The sequence below is a fragment of the Prionailurus bengalensis genome, chromosome D3, assembly GCF_016509475.1.
Source record: "Prionailurus bengalensis isolate Pbe53 chromosome D3, Fcat_Pben_1.1_paternal_pri, whole genome shotgun sequence".
Classification (NCBI taxonomy): domain Eukaryota; kingdom Metazoa; phylum Chordata; class Mammalia; order Carnivora; family Felidae; genus Prionailurus; species Prionailurus bengalensis.
In genome coordinates, this window is record NC_057356.1 from 1,178,911 (window position 1) to 1,198,969 (window position 20,059).

General features: G+C 57.6%; 1 protein-coding gene across 2 annotated transcripts in view; it reads right to left on the minus strand.

Annotated features, from left to right (window-relative positions):
- LOC122470104 (splicing factor SWAP) overlaps positions 1–20,059 on the minus strand; it is a 69,696-nt gene that overhangs the window by 16,002 nt on the left and 33,635 nt on the right. For both annotated transcript variants that reach the window (XM_043557275.1, XM_043557277.1), the window contains 4 exons: positions 19,108–19,279; positions 12,753–12,983; positions 11,550–11,740; positions 2,142–2,407 (listed from right to left, as the gene is read on the minus strand). In XM_043557275.1, the coding sequence (XP_043413210.1) occupies positions 2,142–2,407; positions 11,550–11,740; positions 12,753–12,983; positions 19,108–19,279 (860 nt within the window). The remainder of the gene's footprint in view (positions 1–2,141; positions 2,408–11,549; positions 11,741–12,752; positions 12,984–19,107; positions 19,280–20,059) is intronic.

Genomic DNA, 20,059 nt, shown 5'->3' on the forward strand with positions numbered 1-20,059 from the left:
ACAGCACGAGCAGAGAAAGGGCAGAGAGAGAGGGAGACCCAGAATCCAAAGCAGGCTCCAGGCTCTGAGCGGTCAGCACAGAGCCCGACGCGGGGCTCGAACTCACAAACTGTGAGATCATGACCTGAGCGGAAGTCAGACTCTTAACTGACTGAGCCACCCAGGTTCCTCTAATCAATGTTGATTTAAGAGACACTAAACGCCATGTTGTTGTAGTGACTGTGCCTTCTGAGAAGCAACGTGTTGGTTTTCAAAACTGAAGATTCTTCTATGAGTGAGTCACCTCTGGGGACCCAGAATCACCTATACCTCGGACGGAATGTGTCCCTGGACCCAGGCACGCAAACGTTCCCTGCGTTAACATACAGATCACTTCTGCTAGAAAAGGGCGTTGTAACCTTGACTTTCTACATCTTACGTAAAACTTCAGTCACGTGACACGTAAAAGAAAATGTTTCAACCGCAGCAGCCTACCACGAGTGGGAACACGGAGCACTTGGGGCTGGCAGGAGTCTGTACGAAACAGCCATTCAAGTGTGTGCCAGCCTTAAGAAGCAAGCCTGGCGGGTCCTACGCAGACGTTATGTCTGTAATGGGTAACCCTACCTGAAAAGATAGACAGTTAAAGAAAAAATCATGACGTCTCATTAACAACGTCAATATTCGGTTACAACTTCACTATTTTCCACATGGCAACAATTCACTGCCGAGAACACCAAGCGCGCTCGGGCCCCTGGAGGCCAGCGCCAGCAAAGCCTGGACCGCGCACGGCCCGCAGCCGCCGAGAGCACACACAGGACCCCAGACCAGGGATGAGGAGTCAGTTACGTTCCGCCGTCAGAGCCCTGCAGCGAAGGACACCCGGCCAGGAGTTTACTGGGCGCGTTCCGTTCCTGCTTGGAGGGCGGCTCGTCAGAAAGAACTCTCTCGAAAAAGAAACTTTAAAATGTCTTTTGTATACATACAAATTCCTGGGGGCGTCTACACACTGAAACCACGTCAGCAAAGTTGTTCGTTTTATGGAAAAATGGCAAGGTGTGTGGGTGTCTGGGTATCTGCATGGGCGTGTGTGGTGCGTGTGCCTATATGAATATGCGTGTCTGGGGGGTGTGTGTGATGACGGAACTTCTAGAGCACTATTAAAATCGCAGACACCAAGGATCAAAATTGTTTATCGTGGAGGCAAGTGCAATTTCACTGTTGATAAGTAAGTGTAAATACTTGTCAAGCCTCTGAGGTCTGGTGTGAGTAAAAATAGGGAAAGCATGTTGTTTTTAGGATATATTCAGAGGCAAATGTGCACGAGCATACTTCGCTTTAAGCATCAAAAGAGCAGCGCAGCCATCATTTCCCTGGAAAGGAAAACCAGCATCAGTTACAGCGGACCAACGAGACCCCGCCAGCCCGAGCGTCGGGCCAGAGAAAGCAAGCCAAGTCCAGTCAACACTTACTAACAGATCGCAATGTGAGACGCAGGTTTTAAAACCAGAGGTTTGCTTTCCAAACCTCCTATAAACCACTTGAAAAACAAACGGAAAACGGAAAACAAGACCAAAAAAAAAACCCCGGCTGTACTAAACAGTAAATACTGTGACTCGTTAAGGGTCATGTTCGTATCGTGGCTTGAAATCTTATGCTTTCTCAAACACCTTGTGAAGGTGGCTTCTGGCTAAACAGTGCCTCTTGACGGGAGGTCTGGACACAAATCAGCTGAGACGTGGACGGGCACGCCCGGGCCTCCCTCCTTGCACGCGCATGCAGGGGCTGCGCACAGCCCAAGCGGTCCGGATCTCTTCCATTACATTTATGCACTCGACAGGCATTAGCATAGGAAAGTCCACGCGTTCAAACAAAAGACCCCACCCCTGTGAGTTTTCACACACGAACCGATGTGCTGGGCCCGCCTCTAAGACCTGTTAACATTTAAATAAATCCATTTTTTAAAAAACTGTCAGTAGTTGATGAGTTTTGGAAATTAAACAGAAGACATCTTGAAAAGATGTCATTTGGGTTGGCAAGCTGATCCACACGTGAGCACTCACGAGGTCCGCGCTCGCTCGTCTCTGCCAGGCCTGCCACTCTGGGGACGGAGGACCCAGCACCCACAGCAGACCCGTGCCAGGAGCGCCCTGCACACCCACCTGGAGCGCCGCGCCGTCCGGTAGGCACTGGGGAGACAGTGCTTGGCTTTCGAGTGGGACCGAGGCCTGGATTTGGATGACGAGTGGTACTTGGGGGAGCGTGATCTTGTTCGAGACCGCTTTTTGTGCTTTTTCTTTTTCTTCTCTTTCTCTTCTTCTCTCGGGGGGTCTTTACTTTTGCTGGAGGGCCCTTCGGGGGGTTTGATGTCTGAAGTTGGCAGAGGTCTGCCTCCAGTCAGTAGAGGACAGGGCCCAGTACTGGTTTCCTGGGAACAAAAGAAAATCTCCAGATGTTAATAAGGAGAACAAGACACTTGTGAACGCATCTTTATAAAGCTTCAACTTGGGCTTGAAATTATTCACACACGTTATTCACACCAATAATGTACTAGCATCTCCTAGAGAAGACCACGTCCCTTTTTATGGCTCTAAAACGTCGCCCCAGTGTCTCCAGGGAAATGGTGGCTCTGTAAACACCAAGCGTATGAGCGACGGTCTCCCCAGATGGTCGTTCGCCAGCCCCACCCGGCGGTGATGGATCTGATGACGGGAACGTGGCTCCAAGGACACTGTTTAAGAAAAGAGCTGCACTTGCTCCTTCATAAATAATCGTGACTTCGCATCAACAGAGAGATTCTTGAGCCTCCAGTTATGATTAGGCTTTTATGAATCTCTACACCAGTCTGAAAATAATTTTTAAAGAAGATCTGAATGAAAAGACATCCCTTTGATTCAAAGAACTCTGTCAAAAGAAAAAACCCTGCCTTCTTTCCACCCTGTATCTGTGTGAGTTGATGGATATTAACTACACCTACCGTGGTCACGATCCCGCAACACATCTAAGCGAAGTCATCGTGCCGGAGACCTTGCACACGTGTGGTGCTGCACGCCTGTCACGGCTCGGTGACCCCGGGGAGAACACAGTTCACACAGCAATCGTTAACCAGACAACCCCCCGGGCACACGCCAGGCTCCTCACGTGCTGAGTTGGCACAGGACTACGCTCGACAGACTCCTGTTCACCATAAATGCCTTTATCCAAGTGAACCGACGCAGAGAGAATCCCCACTGCAAAGAACACCTGCACGCAGACCGGGAGGTGGGCGATCCGTCAGCTGTGAGCCTCACCCAGGGTAATGCCATCTCTAGGAATGTCTTCCGAAGAGCATCCACCCAAGCGTGCAAGACGCACGCCCGAGGCCCCACGTCACGGCACTCTGTAACGGGCGTCGGGGTCCCGGTTCCACGTGGTACATCTGGACGGCGGAACAGTGCTCGACCTTTAAACACGGGATGGCGATCCCACTTCCACTGACACTAGTTTGTCCACGTCAAATTGTAAAACGAAGAAATGAGTTTATAAAAAAAAAAAATACCCATCAAAACTGGAACCCCTGAAACCTTCCTTTCCCATTGTCCTGGTGCCCGGGGGCCACCCACCCGTAGTCCCCGAGCAGGGTCACTCTCCAGTTCACTCTGAATGACCTTTACCTGCAGTCATTAAACGCGACACCTCAAGACACGCACAGAATCCTGCACCCTGAGATTTGTCACCGTGCGCCTTGCGGATTCGGGTGGGAGACTCTGGGAACAAGGCCAGGCAGGTGCTGCAGCCCAACGGGGGGGAGGGTCGGTGCAACTCTGCGACCACTCCCTTCCTCTCCTTGCGTCCCCGTGCTCTGTGGGGACAAGGCTGACCAGGACAGCGCTTCCTACTAAAGCTATCCTGCTTCCTCGTCTTGAAGAGAAAATGCAAGGCACTCATCCGAAGAGATGCGCTCACCCCTCGGCCATTCCTGGCTCTGTCTCCCACCTGGCCTTGGGTGAGCAGAACCCGAGACGCTCGAGAACCCCCCTGCTCCCAAAGCGCCCTGCCTAAGCGGGTTCTTGCACGTCTAGTAACTCAGGAACCGGGAGCCGCTGGGAGGAAGGCACAGACCTTGCTTTGCCCACTCTGGTCCTCACTCCCCGCCTTCCAGGCGGCAGCGATGCCCGCATGTCTGTAAGGCTCGGCCTGTGCTGGCTCAGGGAGCCCATCTCAACACCCGACAGGAAACCACCTCCATGTCTAAGAGCCCCCGCGTCTGCTCTGGCGCTGGGCAGAATAAACGGCACTGCAAGCCGAGAACGCAAGAAACCGCGCAGGACGCCAGGCAGCTCTAGAGGCCGGATGAGGGGGCTCCGCCCGGCCCCCCGTGTCCTGCTGCGGGGCAGGGCCTGGCTGTGCCGGCTGGTGGCACACCAGCTGCACAGTGGGAAAACCAGCTTGGGGTGTGTTTTCAGACTCCCGATAAATTAGGGACACAAGTTGTGCAAAGGGCAAGACTGAAGCCAGGGATCGAGCTGGCAGCCGGCACCCGGGGACGGCACGCAGGGCCCGTGTGACAGGCGAGTGGGCGCGGGGCCACAACCAGAATCTGTCCTTCCTGAGCCTGGGCAGGGGGCTCCCGGGGAAGCCGAGGCAGACGTTCCGGCCTGAGCCAGCAGCCTGCTCTGGGGGGACCTCCGCAGGGGACAGAGCCGCGGCACTCAGCGCTGCCCTCCCAAGGAGGGGTGGGAGCACGTGGCCCTGTCGGTCACCGGGCACCAGGCCGCCAGAGACACAGGGAGGGTGCCCGGCAGCTCACGGGCTGGGTTTCTGTTTATATTCCTACTGCTGACCCGAGAACTCCTCCCTCTGAGCATCGTTACTGCTTCTCTGTGATCGCGGTACCCCACTGTGCCTGAAGTTTACTGCTCCTTTTGATGCAACAGGTAATCAGGCCAACATTTTCAACATTCCTCGTAATCGACTCAGGAGATCTACTTATTCTTGTGTTGTTTTTTTTTTTTTTAACTTTTTTTTAACCTTTTTTATTTTTTTGAGACAGAGAGAGACAGAGCATGAATGGGGGAGGGTCAGAGAGAGAGGGAGACACAGAATCTGAAACAGGCTCCAGGCTCTGAGCTGTCGGCACAGAGCCCGTCGTGGGGCTTGAACTCACAGACCCCGAGATCGTGACCCGAGCCGAAGTCAGGAGATCTACTTATTCTAATAAAACGATTATCCTTCACCCTTAATATGGGGGCCTCTGCCCAACTGAATGGAGAGGATTCACTGTGATGACCTCAGCTTACAGGTACCAACAAGAGAATATTCAGAAACCCAGTAATCAGACTTGAGAATGAAGGACTAAAAGGGTAACAAACACCACCTGCACAGTCCCTGCAGCCCAGCAGCAGGTCCCAGGGCGCAAGTGCTGGGCGCAGGCTCTGTCGGCATGTGTCAGGGACCCCGACGAGCGGGCCACCCCCTTCAGGAGAACGTGAGCAGTGGACGCCGGCTCCCTCCACAGCCTGGCAGCCGCTCTGGCAGCCGTGCAGACACTGTGGGGGTGCCGGCCCTCTGTGCCTCCTCCCCCCTCCATCACGAATACCGGAGGAGGCTCACTTTGAGCAGGAGACAGACCAGAACGTTCCATCTCCTTGGTCATCGTGCCAGGTTGAGGGAGAAGCACACGACCCAGGTCGAGCTGTCCAGAACGTCCACGTGAGCGTGGAGTGTGGAGCAGGGTCCCGGGCCGTGGGTGGCGTGGCGGGAGGACACAGCCGGTCAGCGGGGGGCTGTGCCTGGAGAGGAATCCTCGGGGCATCGCTGCCCTCACGACTCAGAGTGTGAGCCCCACTACGTCCTGCTGCTGCTGCTGAAGCCACGTGGGGGCAGCGGGGCAGGTTTCTGACACGGGCAACCACAGCAGCCACGCAATAAAACAACTAGCTGTTTAGTCCGCACTCCGCTGCAGCGGTAGGGACGCCGTCTCTGCACTGTCCCCTGCAGTTAGCCGTCAGCCACGTGTGGCTACTGAACACTTGAAATGTGGCTAACACGGTCAAGGACCTGAATTTTGAATTTTATTTGATTCCTATTAGGTTACGTTTAAATGACCACGGATGGCGAGTGGCCACCGTGCACCGTACTGGACAGCGTGTCTTGGAAAGTAACGGCTTTGCGCGTGATTGCCGCTCCTGGGTTAACCAGAGTCTCCGCCGCCTGGCTCACATACCTCTTGACGCCAGACCTCCCTGCTCTGCTTGCAGAAGGCACCCGGCCAGGCCGCCCTGCGCACTGCAATCAATGAGCCAACGAGCAGCCGAGGGGTGCCCACAGGTGCGCGCGGGGCTGGGGGCCGGGGATGCCCACGGGTGCACGCAGGGTTGCGGGAGGGGTGCGCGTGGGGCTGTGGGAGGGGTGCCCACGGGTGCGCGCAGGGCTGTGGGGGGGGTGCCCACGGGTGCACGCAGGGCTGCGGGGGGGGGGGTGCCCACGGGTGCGCGCAGGGCTGTGGGGGGGGTGCCCACGGGTGTGTGCAGGGCTGCGGGAGGGGTGCGCGCAGGGCTGTGGGGGGGGAGCCCACGGGTGTGTGCAGGGCTGAGGGGGGGGCCCACGGGTGCGCGCAGGGCTGCGGTGGGGGGTGCCCACGGGTGTGTGCAGGGCTGCAGGAGGGGTGCGCGCGGGGCTGCGGGAGGGGTGCCCACGGGTGCGCGCAGGGCTGCGGGGGGGGGTGCCCACGGGTGTGTGCAGGGCTGCAGGAGGGGTGCACGCGGGGCTGTGGGGGGGGTGACCACGGGTGTGCGCAGGGCTGAGGGGGGGTGGGGTGCCCACGGGTGTGTGCAGGGCTGTGGGAGGGGTGCCCACGGGTGCGCGCAGGGCTGTGGGGGGGGTGCCCACGGGTGCACGCAGGGCTGCGGGGGGGGGGGGTGCCCACGGGTGCGCGCAGGGCTGTGGGGGGGGTGCCCACGGGTGTGTGCAGGGCTGCAGGAGGGGTGCCCACGGGTGCGCGCGGGGCAGCACCAAGCCAGCGGAGCCGTCTCGTGGGGGGTGGAACGTTAACACCCCAGCAAAAAGCACCAGAGGGCAAGCCGCCACGGGGGAGGCAGTGCACAGGCTGGTCTGAGTGGTGTCTGTGAGAAACGGAGAGAAATTTCAAGACTGCCTGCCCTGCCCCGCCCCTCCAGTAACCCCGGAAATGACGCGGCTCAGTGCCTGAACCACAGCGAAGTAAGCACCTGCCCGCTAAGCGGCTCAGTAGCGAGCCAGTCCCGTCCTGCCGCGGCACAACGAACTGCTCGAAAGCAGACCAACTCGCATCTCCAGATAAAGCCTCACGTGTGAAACGACACTACAGTAACCATAAAACGGGACAATTCCACACACGCCTCGAGATGTCAGGCTCGGAATCGCGTCCTCTAAAACCGCACGTTGAAACCTCGGCTGCGCGTCATTCTCGCAGCGCGCTCCCTCTCTCCTGAAGCCACCCAGCTGCCCTGATCCGACCGGCGGTGCTCCCTCCCGGAGGACTCTCTGTGCGGTCCCTGCCTCGGGCACTGCTGCCCGGACTGCCATCGTGTCCTGCCCTTGCGCTGTGGCCGCTGCGGGCTTCCCACGGAAATGCCGCTCTTGCTCGTCCGCGTCCCAGTCTGGTCCCAGCACGCGGCTCCTGCACCGCCCCCCCCCCCCCCCCCCCTTGCCCCGTGCCGCGCGGTGCTGGTCAGGGCCTCGCTGCGCTGCACCCACCGCCACCACTTGAGCGCCGCTGGCCCTGGAGGGTCCCCCCAATCTGTCAACTCTCATTATCAGGGTTCCTCAAGGCCCCACCCAAACTCCCCCCTCCCCTCGGCAGGCCGTGCGCCCCTCTGCCTCCCGGGGGCCCAGGCATCACCCACGGCTCATCTGGTGTTGGCTCTCTGTGCCCCGCTAGACTGTCCTGGGGGACAAACGGGGTTGTGTGGGCATCTGGGTGAGACACAGGCTTCTAAGTCACCTTCCGGAGGGCCTCGGTGCCTTGGAAACAACAGAGGCTCAGCACGCGTGGTAGATTCCTGTTCCCACCTCCTCGCAGACTCCTGTTCAGCCTGTAAACCCCGCAGGATCATTAACTTGAACAAACTGCTGGTGTCTAGAAGGTGTCCTGAAATGTGCTGTCACTGTGCAGATGACTGCATAACCCAAGGGGGGTTCAAACTGGAGACCCCGGTTTCCCTTCATTTTGAATTAAGAGCACACGCACACCCCAAAAGTGAGACGTTCACGGGCATTTCTAAGCACCACTTGCGTGGATCTTTATGTCTCACAAAACTCATATAAAACTTAGCGTTCTGTCAGTATCCGCCCCCGTCAATCGACACACCTCAGGACATCACTTCAGGTTACCCCCAGATACATAACGTGCCCTCTCCTGACAGGCAGGTCGGTGCGTGCAAGTGTGAGCTGGGCTGGGCCCCCAGGCGGCCTGTGCAACGAGTGGCAAAGCGAGTGATGTGGCGAACGCATCGTGTCCAGCCACGTGCTCCTTAAACCAACGTGGTTCCAAGCGGCGCAGACTCCCGTGGACAAAGAGAAACGTCTGTGACACTGGTGGCAGAGAAGAGACAGGCAGCCAGCCAGGAGGCAACGAGGGGAGGCTCTGAAGGCGGCTCTCGGGGCCGGGGCCGAAGATGCCGCCGGGCCGTGAAGTCACTCAGCAGCCCCGCGGCGAACACACACAAGCCGACCCTCACAGTTGCCGTCCTTCCGCCCGTCGGACGGGCGAGGATCAAAGGCTGGTGATAAGCGGTGTTGGCGGGGGCACGAAAGCAGATACTTAACAGCGTTTCCACAGCCCGGCATCCGCCCCATGGACACGTGCACCGAAGCGAGTGCGCGAGACAGGACCCAGGCTCAGAGCAGCACCGTGGCCACGGTCACGGTAGCGAGGCCCCGGGAACAGTGTGCACGCCCACCACTGACCGGGTCAGGCTAAGGGCCGACGTGGGAGAGGCCGGGCAGTCATGCATCCGGCAAATCCTCAACGAGCACGACCCCGATGTGGACAGAAACAGCTCTTCGAGGATGGAAAAACCAGGATAACGTGTAGGGTCCGGTCCTGTTACTGCGACACTTAAATCTACACACAGAAATAGATCTGCTTCCCGTGAGAACCCACAAAGAATGAAATGGAGCGCACGCACACCGATGCAGCATTAGGCTCCTGGAAAAAGGAGGTTCCGTGAAGCGAAGAAGCCGGTCCCTGAGGAACAGACACCGTAGGACCCCCACTTTCACAGGGCCCCAGGACCAGCCAGGCTGATGGACACGGACAGCAGAGATGTGGGCGCCGGGGGCCGGGAGCCAGTGGTTGACGGGACAGTTTCGTTTGGGAAGATGAAAAAGTCCTGGAGACGGAGGGCAGTGACGGCTGCACACGAGAGGAGTGTGCTTCATGCCACGGCACAGGGGGCTTCAAAAGGGCTCAAACGAGGGGTGCCTGGGGGGGCTGAGTCAGTTGAGCGGCTGGCTTCCGCTCAGGTCACGATCTCACAGTTCGTGAGTTTGAGCCCCGTGTCGGGCTCTCTGCTGACAGCTCAGAGCCTGGAGCTGCTTTGGATTCTGTTTCTCCCTCTCTCTCTGCCCCTCCCCTGCTTGTGCACTCTCTCTCTCTCTCTCTCTCTCTCTCAAAAATAAACATTAAAACAATTTTTTTAAGAGGAACTATAATAATCAACCGTATGTTTATTTTGTAAAATAAAAACCTAAAATAAAAGAAATGGAAATTTCCATAGGAATCGTGAAACAGCACACAAGAAGGAAACCAAACTTCCTCTCCATTTTGTACCTGTCCCTCGCACCTGAACGTTTTGGACACGTGCGTGCCCTGCTTTAGTAACAGCGAAAGCAGACCCTGCTACACCCCTGGGGCAGATGAGCCACAGCAAAATCCTGCCGGGTTCCGGCCCGGGGCCTTCTGGGCTGTCCCGCGCACGTCCGCTCACACAGACCCGGGGTGCCACCTGCTCCCGCTGAGCTCAGGTCCCCAGCACGAGACAATCCTACTCCCACTCAGCGGGGGTCGGGCGTGCTGCCTCTGAGCCTGGGGTGCGCGCAGAACACACACGCGGGCAGGGTAACCTGTCCCCAGAAGCCGCTTTCAGCTGAGATCACCGTCCAGTTGAATCCCGGTTATGACAACTGCCAGTGTGATTAAAGCATTTCTGTTTCAAAGCAGTTAGACGTTTATTACCATCTGCTACTACCGCTGCACTCCTGCTCAAATCATCGAGGACCCACAATCTGTCCCACTAGATGCGCAAGAAGATCCACCTGGTGACCAAACGGGAAGCATAAACACCCATCTCTACGTCGTGCAGACGTAAAACACGCTGGAAACCCGGCAGGTGGGCAAGGCCGCGTAGAAAGAGACACAGGAGAAAAGCCTAAGCGGAAGCCTGTCTCGTGCTCACAGGGAGCCGTGACCAGGGGCCGTGACCAGGCAACACGGCAGGCTGGGAAAAACCGCGTTGACGACGAGGAATTCTGGCCGGGACGGAGCCTGCATTCCAACACAGCGTCGCTGGGACACAGACGCGAGCGTGTAGCGGCACTGGCTGAGTCCACGCATGCAGGCGGCCGTTACCTCGGTCTCTTATCCGCCACATCAAAGACACCGGGACAACGGACAACGCAGGCAACTGGCAGTGCACCCAGGGCCCCCCTGCGTCCGCTCCCCTGCCACACGCACAACTTCTGTTACGTCCCGGGCCTCCCCGGGCCCGTCACCACAGGGCCGTGGCTCCCCGAAGCCCAGGACTGGGGGCACCTGGGCCCACACCCGGTGGCCCGCCTCGGGGGTGCAGGGAGAGGAGCGGAGGTGGCCCTGTCCCGGCATCCCCCTGGGCACCCCCACGCCTCCGCACACTCGAGGCCGGTCCGAGGACAGCCCGCAGGAGCCCACCCCTCCCTGCCCTCCTCGCCGACCCCGGCTCTGAGGCCGCCCGCCAGGCCTGAGGGCTCCGGACCGATTCCTGAGGGGAGACAGCGCGGGCTCCGCCTTCAACAGGAGGAGGGAGGCCTGAACTCCGTGAGCTGTTTTCCACGCAAAACAAATAGACCAAGCGGCTGCATGCGGCCAAGACCTATTCTGAATAACGGCCTCGGGCTCTCAGAGATGTCAACGGAACCGAAGGGAAAGAGTGCGGGACTGCTTCTGCGTTCCAGGGAAAGGCCACTACAAAAGACACTTTGGGGACGCTGGTGTGTGGACGTGCCGAGCCCGCGGGAGCAGAGGGCGACGCTGGCAGAGGTGCTGGCCCTCCCCAGAAACGGCGGGAGCGACCACAGCCTGTTTTCTTTTTTAACTCAAGTACTGACGCTGATGTGGACCCGAGACGTCACAGGTCTTGCTCTGGACGCGTCTGTCCCCCCCGCCCCCCCGGGGAAGCCCAGGGCCCAGGGCACCCTGACGGGGTCTTCCCCAAACTCACGGCGGAAGCACGCCGGCCCCCGCGGAAGAGCGGGGTCTGCTGACGGCCCCCTCTCGGGCTGGGGACCCGAGTGGCCAGAGACGCCCCACTCGCCCACTCTCACCCGCGATGCTGATGTGGACTTTCCCTCACCTCCACGTTGAAAGGACTGTCCTCGACTTTTCCGGCTTCCGCTTCCGGCAGGGGATTTTTCAAGGTTTGCAGAAACAGAGCCGCCTTCCTTTTACGTTCTGCTTGAAGCTGCTTCTCCTTCGACTCCTTGGACGCCTGGGCCAGCTTCTCCCTGGCAGCGGCCGCCAGTCGGTCCTCCAGCTTTTGCTTTGCTTGAGAAACGAACGACAGAAAAAGTGGTGTTTAGAACGAGTGCTGTTCTACGAACACCTGGCTATCTTAGTTTTCACAAGCAGCGAAAGGGTCACGGGATACAAGGCGGTCGTTCTAAGAGATTAACGTGACACAAATTTCAGGATAAGTAAACAACCCAGGCAGGCTCAGTTGTGAGGCAGTCGGTTCATAATGCTTACTATTAGGATTTTAAATATTTCACCCTCAAAATCGAAGTCGGAAGGTGGATGGGATTCCACACCAGGGAGAGTCGGAGTCATGAGACCCTCAGAAAGCCTTAGGCTCTCGTGAACACGGGTCCCTAACGCTCGTGCCCGACAAGGGGCGCTGCGTTCGAGCACGTCCCGACACACGGTTCTGTGCGCAGCGGTACATGCACGAGGGGACCCGGTGCACTGGCCTGAGCCCGCTCGGGAGCCACCTGGAAATGTTGTGTCACCTGTCTGTGCACGTGCAGGAAAAGCAACGTCCGGGAACCAGTTAGGACAGACGGGAGCTGCTAACTGCTGTAGCGCAAAACAGAACTATTTAGGGGTAAGAGACTGTGAGAGGCCCTCCCACACACCGCTGGTGGTCGGGGGCCGGCGGTGGCCAGGCTGTGACCTGTGAAGACAAGCCCCAGTCTGGAAACCAGCTCCGGCCCACGTCCTCTCGAAGGGCCTGTCTGTGGGCAGAAGGCCTCACGAAAGGGTATCTCCTAGTTGGGTCCATCAGCCGAGCCGGGATCACGGGCTGAGCATTCGACCCGAGGCGGCCCCCACCCCCCAGTAACGCGCTCTCTAGAACGAGCCGCCGGGGGCGCTGCATCCGGAGCTTAGGAAGGGCAGTGCCCACCGCTCTAACAGAGAACTCTCCGCGTGCACCAAGCACCAGCTGCCCCCAGGTCCTGCCGTGCCCCGGCTGGGGGCTCCGTCCCAGTGCTGCGGGCTTAGGAGGCTAGTCCTGTGCCACTGCCTGCCTTTCAAGAAGGTGTAAAACGTGCTGACAAACCTTGCTTCGCCTCTAGCTCCTCCTGGGTTAGCTGGGGCCGCTTCTCCTCAACAACCGCACAGGGCGGGGCGACTGCCGGGGTCGTGTTTGCGGTGCCGCTACAACTTTCTTGGCCTTCTTTGCCTTCTTCATCATCATCACTGTCATCATCTAGCTTAACACGGTTTTTTTCCAGGGGAAGGAGGTCATTTTCTTTGGCCTTGATCGCAAAGCTTATTGGAGCAAATGAAGCTATTGGGAAAAGTGAACATGGTGACGCACGTTTAGGTACCTGGAGGCACAGAGCAGAGCCCCCACGGCCCCGCCGTCCACGCGAGCGCCAGCTGCGGGGCGGCCTCCCCGGTGCAGCCGCGTCTCACGCCCAGGGGCCTCTGGGGGCGGCGGCAACGCCTGCGTTGTCAAAGGGGGCCGTTCAAGTGCACGCTGGGCGCGGGGAGGCTGGCCCGCCACGCGCGTCTCGCGAGGAGCACGCCCAGAGTGGCATCCAGGGCCGCTGCACTGGTAAAGGGGCACTTCCTCTTGGGGTTTTCCTTCTTTTTTGGGCTCAGCACGTGGCTGAGTTGGTACAAGTCAGACGTATGATGCGGCTCCACTATAAAAAGGTATTTCTAAAAACTCCCAGCCGTACACGGTAGCCTTTTGTCACAAAGCAAGTGACGGGATCTGTTTCCTTCTTAGGTTTACCGGGCGCCTGCTCTGTGCTGGGCGTCACCTCTGACCACTCGGCAGCTGTGACAAGACTTTCAACCCACTGTAACGAAAGCTTAGGTGGTTCAAAGTCCTCCCCTAGAATGTTTGGGGACTTCAGTGAGAGACATACAAAGGCCCCAGAGGAAGGAGCCTTCCTCCCCGTCCCCCCACCCACTCAACACTGACCCGCGGAGCCCCCTCCTCCAGACACACAGCGACGCGGGTTCTTAACACCTAATTGCTTGCGTTGTGTTACTTCACTCTCAAAAACCACGAATTATTACTCATGAAAGACATTCAAGTGAACGACAAGGAAGGGAAATTTTAAAGTGCGGCGCAAACAGCCAACTCCGAGGGGGAGCAGGATCCGGGTGGGTGTGCTCCATCACCCACGCTGTTTGTACACGTGCTTGTGATTTTCCACAAGAGAACAGGGCAGGTTCTAGAAGGGATGCGTCTGCGGTGACCGCAGGTGGGGAGGGGTGGCCCAGCTGGCCCCCAAGGCTCCCGCCGTCTGCACTTCTGGCTCCAGAACCACGCAGGCCTTGAAGCACGTAACTACCCCAATAACCCTTTCGTCCACAAGCACCCCAAGAGAGAGCACCCCCAGATCCTAAACGCTTGGAAAGGCACAGCTGGTAAGTCAGATGGAAAACAGCTTCAGATTGACTGCACACTGCGCCCCGACGCACGACAACCCCTGAGAACAGAGCACACAGGGGTCACAAACATGGTCTGCTGGAGAGTCAGTATTAACCGTGGTGCTGTGCTTCTGCTGGAAACAGTCCCATCTTCGGGAGATACGTCAAATCGTTTACGGATGAAAGGCCACGATGCCGGGGACCCCCTCCGAAGACGCTCTGGGGTGGGCTGCAGTGGACGGCAGGGGCAAGCCTGGTCTGTGGCTGGGCGGCGGGAGCGGGTGGGGCGCTCTCACACACCTTGAAATTCTCCGTGAGGAAACAAGGGCGACAGCGCTAACTACTGCCTACAGGAATACGATCTCTTTAATAAACGGGGTTGGCAAAGCTTAAAAAGCAAAAAAAATTCACTTAAGTGTTAATCAAAATTGCTCATTAACTTGAGACTACGGTATTACATCTCAAAACAGCTTTATGGTTTATTTATTTTGAGAGAGACAGAGAATAAGAGCGTGTGTGCGCGGGGGAGGGGCAGAGGGAATGCCAAGCAGGCTCCTTGCTATCCGCTATCCGCGCGGTCCGACTCAGGGTTCGCCCCGACCTCAAGAACCACAAGGCCATGACCTGGGCAGAAGTCAAGAGTGGGACGCTAAACCGACTGAGCCACCAGGCGCCCCTCAAAATAACTTCACAACGATCATTCTCAAACCATCTGTCACCCCAAATTCAAAAGGTCAGCAATCAACAAATATGAGACTTTACAACAAAAGCTTCCGGAACACTTTCTATGCTAACGCGACGCCTACTGTGGACGTCTGGTATTTACGCATGTGACCTGCAAGGTCAAAGAGCAGCCAGACCCCGTGACCGGGCACAGACGCTCGACCGACTTAAGACAAACGGAGTAGTGGGGCAGCCTGCAGGCCTCACCTCACACCCACGAGCCCGGCAGAGACGCCCCTGGGCTCCCTACGTACAGATGAGGAAACCGAGGTGAAACAGGCCAAGGAGTGTCCCGTGCTAGCTCAGCCAGAGAGCGAGGGCTCTGAAACCGTTGCTTAGCGTAAGGGTTACTTGAGCATCTAATGACTCTGCTGCGGCCGCCCATGGCTCCCTGCGGTGGGGACGAACCCCCGGCCCTCCCGGCTCTGGCCCCGGGTTCTATCTGCGCGGCCCACCCACTGCTAGCCTCCCCTCCCCCGCCTCTGCCTCCTTCCACCTGCTTCGTTCTTTCTCCTCCAGCCTCAGCTGGTGGAAGCCTGCCGGGCCTCTCTCCTCCACACCTCTGCACGTCTGTGTCGTGGCCACGGCCCGCTCACCCGGGCTGCAGGCTGCGGGGTTGTCGTGGGCACCGAAGTGGCCGGGAGCCGGGCCGGTGCAGCAAGTCCTCAGCCAGCGTGCGTGGAGGAGCCCCCTGTCCCCAGACTTCCGGGGGCACGGGAACGAGCTTTGCTGCTGGCGTCAGCCTTCACAAGTCATTACGTTCTCTGTGGAAAACTTTGAAACCACAGGCGGACAGGACGGAAGATCCACCACAGCGCAGATGTGGGAGAAAGTCACCTGCATGGTTCCCGGGCACACACACGAAACCGGGGCCACACTGGACCGTGTTCCAGCCTGCTTCTGCTCCCCAGGCAGCATCTTCCCACATCTCTGTGTCCACAAAGGTCATTTTTAAAATTAGGACTATTATTTCTTGGTCCGGAGGTTCCAATTTATTACACGGTCTCCCACGACCATTGCCAAGGTTTTATTTCTGAAAGCTGGCGAGCCCCGTGATGAACTCCTGGTCTGGATACCCGGTGGAGCCACGGCTCCGCGGGGGAGGGCATCCACGCGGAGAGGGGCCCCTGCACCGGGCGGCCTCTTCCACATGCTGCACCGAGCCGACGCGGGTCCCTGTCACCCTGCAGCCCCTCCCTCGCTGAGCATTACTTTCCAACTTCACCAACCCGAGAGGCAAAAAACACCATTTGCCAGTGAAGATACACTTTAAAAATGTATTTACTGACCATCTACCTTTCTTCTTTTGTGAGCGATCTTTTCCTATCTTCTGTCTCTGGTTTTCTCGCTGCAGTGAGTGTCTTCTGGTCAGTGGATGGGCGCTTTCTACGGTACGGATTTGAACCCTCTATCTTCTGTTAGCGATCGACGTTTTGACATTTGTCTTTAACTTTATTCAGGTCCTGCCCCCATCAGACCTACTATTCTTTCCTTATGATTTACGGCTTCAACTCTTAGAAAGTCTTTTCCAACGCTTAGATTACTGAACTTATTTTTACATTTTAATTCTTTATCTGGAATCCTATTTTTCCCCCCAAGACAGAGTCAGTTATTACGGTAAAGAAGCTCTCCCAGCCACGCGTGAGGACACTCTGATGCTTCTTCAGCACCTACGGACGGAGACAAAGGACAGCTCTCGCCTGCTCGCACGGCTGACTGCGTTGGCTGGGTGGCGAGGCATTAGTGTCCCTGTTGCTCGGGGAGGGGCCGACAGGCCGCTAGCAAGCTGCTCGGACCCCTTAGTTTGTCCTGCGCGTGGCAGTGGCGTTAGTCCCGCAGGTTTCACGCCCTCTTGTGGGAAACAAGCTTGGCCTCGACTCCGTCCGGCCAGCTGACTGTCTGCAACGTGGTCCCCACTGAACGGTGAACGCTTCCTAAATTCTCTGAGACCCACACATGTGTCATGCTGCCGCCTCTTGAGATAATTTTAGCAATTTACACTTTCTCAGAGAATTTTTTCAGTTATTTCCAGATTTGTTCAAATGCAGTTACACGCAGTATCCACGTACTGCAAATGCCTGTGACTGTTTTCTCACGCACTGTGTTGTGCGTTTCCTCCACTTTTCTCTGCAGGAAGCCTGCAGTCGCGTTTTACTGGTCTTTACCAGTTTCTCACTGGTTCCCACTTTCATTGTTATGGATTCCCTTCTCCTGCTTTCCTTAGATGCACTTTACAGTTTCTTTCTAGGTTGTCGAGTTGAAGGCTCGTTATGGTTTTTGTTTCTCAACATAAGCACACCAGGTTATGTAGGTTTTTATTTGAGGTTTTCACCGCGTGTGATAATTTTTTGACAAGAAATATTCTCACTGGGGCACTCGGCCGGCTCAGTCGGTGGAGCGTATGGCTCTTGATCTTGGGTTGGAGTTCGAGCCCTGCACTGGGTGTAAAGATTACTTAAAAAGAAAATCTTCAAAAAAAAAAAAAAAAATCAAGAAGAAGAAACATTCTCATCGTCCTCACTTTCTCTCATTCCTTTGTAAAAGTCTGTGCCCAATAGCATCCAGAATACTGCTCATTCAGAATTTCAGACACACCTTAATCATCTGGCTTTTACGATGCAGACGTGGGTCTGATGCACCAACAGGCCTGTTCTCTGCCCAGGGGACAACTGCCTGCTCTTCTCTGTGGATGCTTTGCTGCCACCTCCGTCCTCTTGCCTGGGACAGGAGAACAATTTTCAACCTGTCTTCTCATCGGGCCTGACTTTCAGGCTTTCACTGTCTTACCACGTGGAGGCTGGTCCTCAGCGGGCTACGCGGAGGTCACACTGCCAGCCGCACTGGGCCCTGGTGCTCAGTCACTCTGGCTCCTGGCGCCTGTGCGCTAAGGTTCAAGCCAGGGCCGTCAAAGCCGTGGTGCCCGTCTGGAGCCGACGGCCTGGGGCAGCGGGTGGGAGAGAAGCAGGACATTTCTGCCCCAGGTGCCACACGACCGTGGGGGTGTGGAGGTGGCCCTGGCTCAAGGGCAGGCCACCTGTTGTCCCCTCTCTGCCTGACAGTGCGCTCCCCCGGGGCTCACTGCCACCGAGTCCTGAAGTGTCCCTCTCTTCCCTGGGTGGGAAATTCTGGGCGGGCTGCCTTGTCCCGCAACATGGACGGTAAGAGCCTCCCCCACTTCCGTAGCAACAACAGATTTTATTCTCTACTCATTACGTTCCTCTGTTACTTCAACGAGCGTCTGAAGGCGGCCGGGAAGGGTGAGGGACTGAACACGAGTGCTCAGGTAAGTCCTGGAACGAGAGGCTCAAAGACCCTTGTGTGCATGTCTGGTCTGGCGACTTTCCCCGCTGTCACCTGTCGGGGCCGGTCTGGTTAGTCTGGATCACCATCCTGTGCCACGAGGCCCCTCAATGCAAAGCACAGGACTTCCCCCGGGCCCTGCCGCCCTCCCCAACCCTGCACCTGCCTGGCCTCCGCCTCTGCCCCACGAGCCCACTCTCTCTCCCACTCCCCTTCCTGCAGCTCTGTGACTGACCAGCGGTCCCACCAACACCCCCAGGCGGTCCTGTGCCCAGTGTCCTCACAAAGTTACCCAACTGGATGCAGTTGCTCCTCTGATCTGGCCCCTGGGAGCCCACGAGCTGGCCATGGACACCTTCCAGGCTGTTCCCCGGGACCCACTCGCCACTCCAAGCCCCGCCTGCACAGCCTCTACCGGGGACGGCAGCCTGGTCTTGGGACCACCGTTACACCATCAACACCGGCGTGCACCCCTCCTCCCCACAGGCTTCCTCGTCTCCACACGGCGGGACTCAATGCATCTTCACACACTTGACCGCTTACTTCTTTGCTAACGTGCCTGTGTCAGCTTTTCCCCGCTTTTTATTCTACTGGCTTCCTTCCATGCACATCTGTCTTGCTAGATGAAGAACTCCAAGAACACAAAAGGCAACCAAATGCAGCGAGTGCAGTCCTGCCCGGTAGAGGCCTCGGGACATGCCACTGAACAAATAAAGACGACTGATTTCACTAGTACAACAGTGTGCACCTAAGTGTGCTGTCAGAAGTCCAAGGAGATATGAAACATCGTTTGAGACACGCTAAACGTGCTCACTGAACTGCCACAACAGGGACACCTCACGTGAGCTCAGGTCCACACGGGCCCGGATCAGGAGAGCACCGTGGCGCACGGAAGCTTTGTTACGACCACCTGACAGCGGTGACTCCCCTGCCCTGCGGCCAGAGGCACCGTTCTCTGAACTTGAAGGAACTCCGCAAGGCCAAGACAGGCAGCAGCGTACCTTTCACCAGCTTCCCGTCTGCAACCGTCTTACTGGACGACGCCTCCTTCTTCCCCCCGGGGCCTCCTCTTCCTCCTGTGTCGGCCGAGTCTTCGCACACACCGTCCTCCCCAGCGTCACTTGGCTTTTCAGGGGCAGATTCTGCCGGGGCCTCTTCTGGTGCTGACACAGCCTAGACAATAAACGTGACCATAAGCTGCTCGGTAAGGAACCGCCCAGGGTGGGTCACGGACAGACCGACAGACTCCGCTGGACCACATGTTACTGCTCACGCAGCACTAAGGAACGCACTCTTGGAAACTCAGACCTGCCATTGTCTGATACAGCAGAACGGAAAGGGGAGTACGCGTGAGGCTTTCCCTCTGGAAGCACAGAACGCGTCTTAGAGCTCTAACACCACCCGGGCACCGATGCTCACGGCCTTTTCTCTGGACGCGGATGCACGAGAACCCTTTCGGGGCGGTGCCCACTGCCCGCAGGTGAGCCATATGCTTCAGTCTGAGCGATCACAGGTGCGAAGTCAGAAGAAACCCACGGACAGCGAGCAAGGCCTACGCCATCTACCAAAGCAGGTCTGAACAAAACGTCAGGGCGCCATGTGACGAGGGGGGTGGAACAGGACAGCACTTGAAGGGCAGGAGGAGCAGCGTCCAGTGGATCTGAGGGTCACACGTGGGGACGCGGCCCGGGGGCAGGCCGCCCGAGGACGAAGTCTGCGGCCCGGAGTGCACCACGCAGCTCCCGCGTCAGCCGTGCACACACGTCTACGTTTTATGCACGGAAGGAGACGTTGTACAAATATGGTATGTGGCCTCCACCAAAAGCAGTTACAAATAACAGCCACCGGGACATCAAACGCTTGGAGAGCGCGGGTGCTGTGTTCAGGCCACGTGGCTCATCAGTGAACTATGACTACGGACCCCAAACACCGGTTTCACCTCTGAGAGGCGGG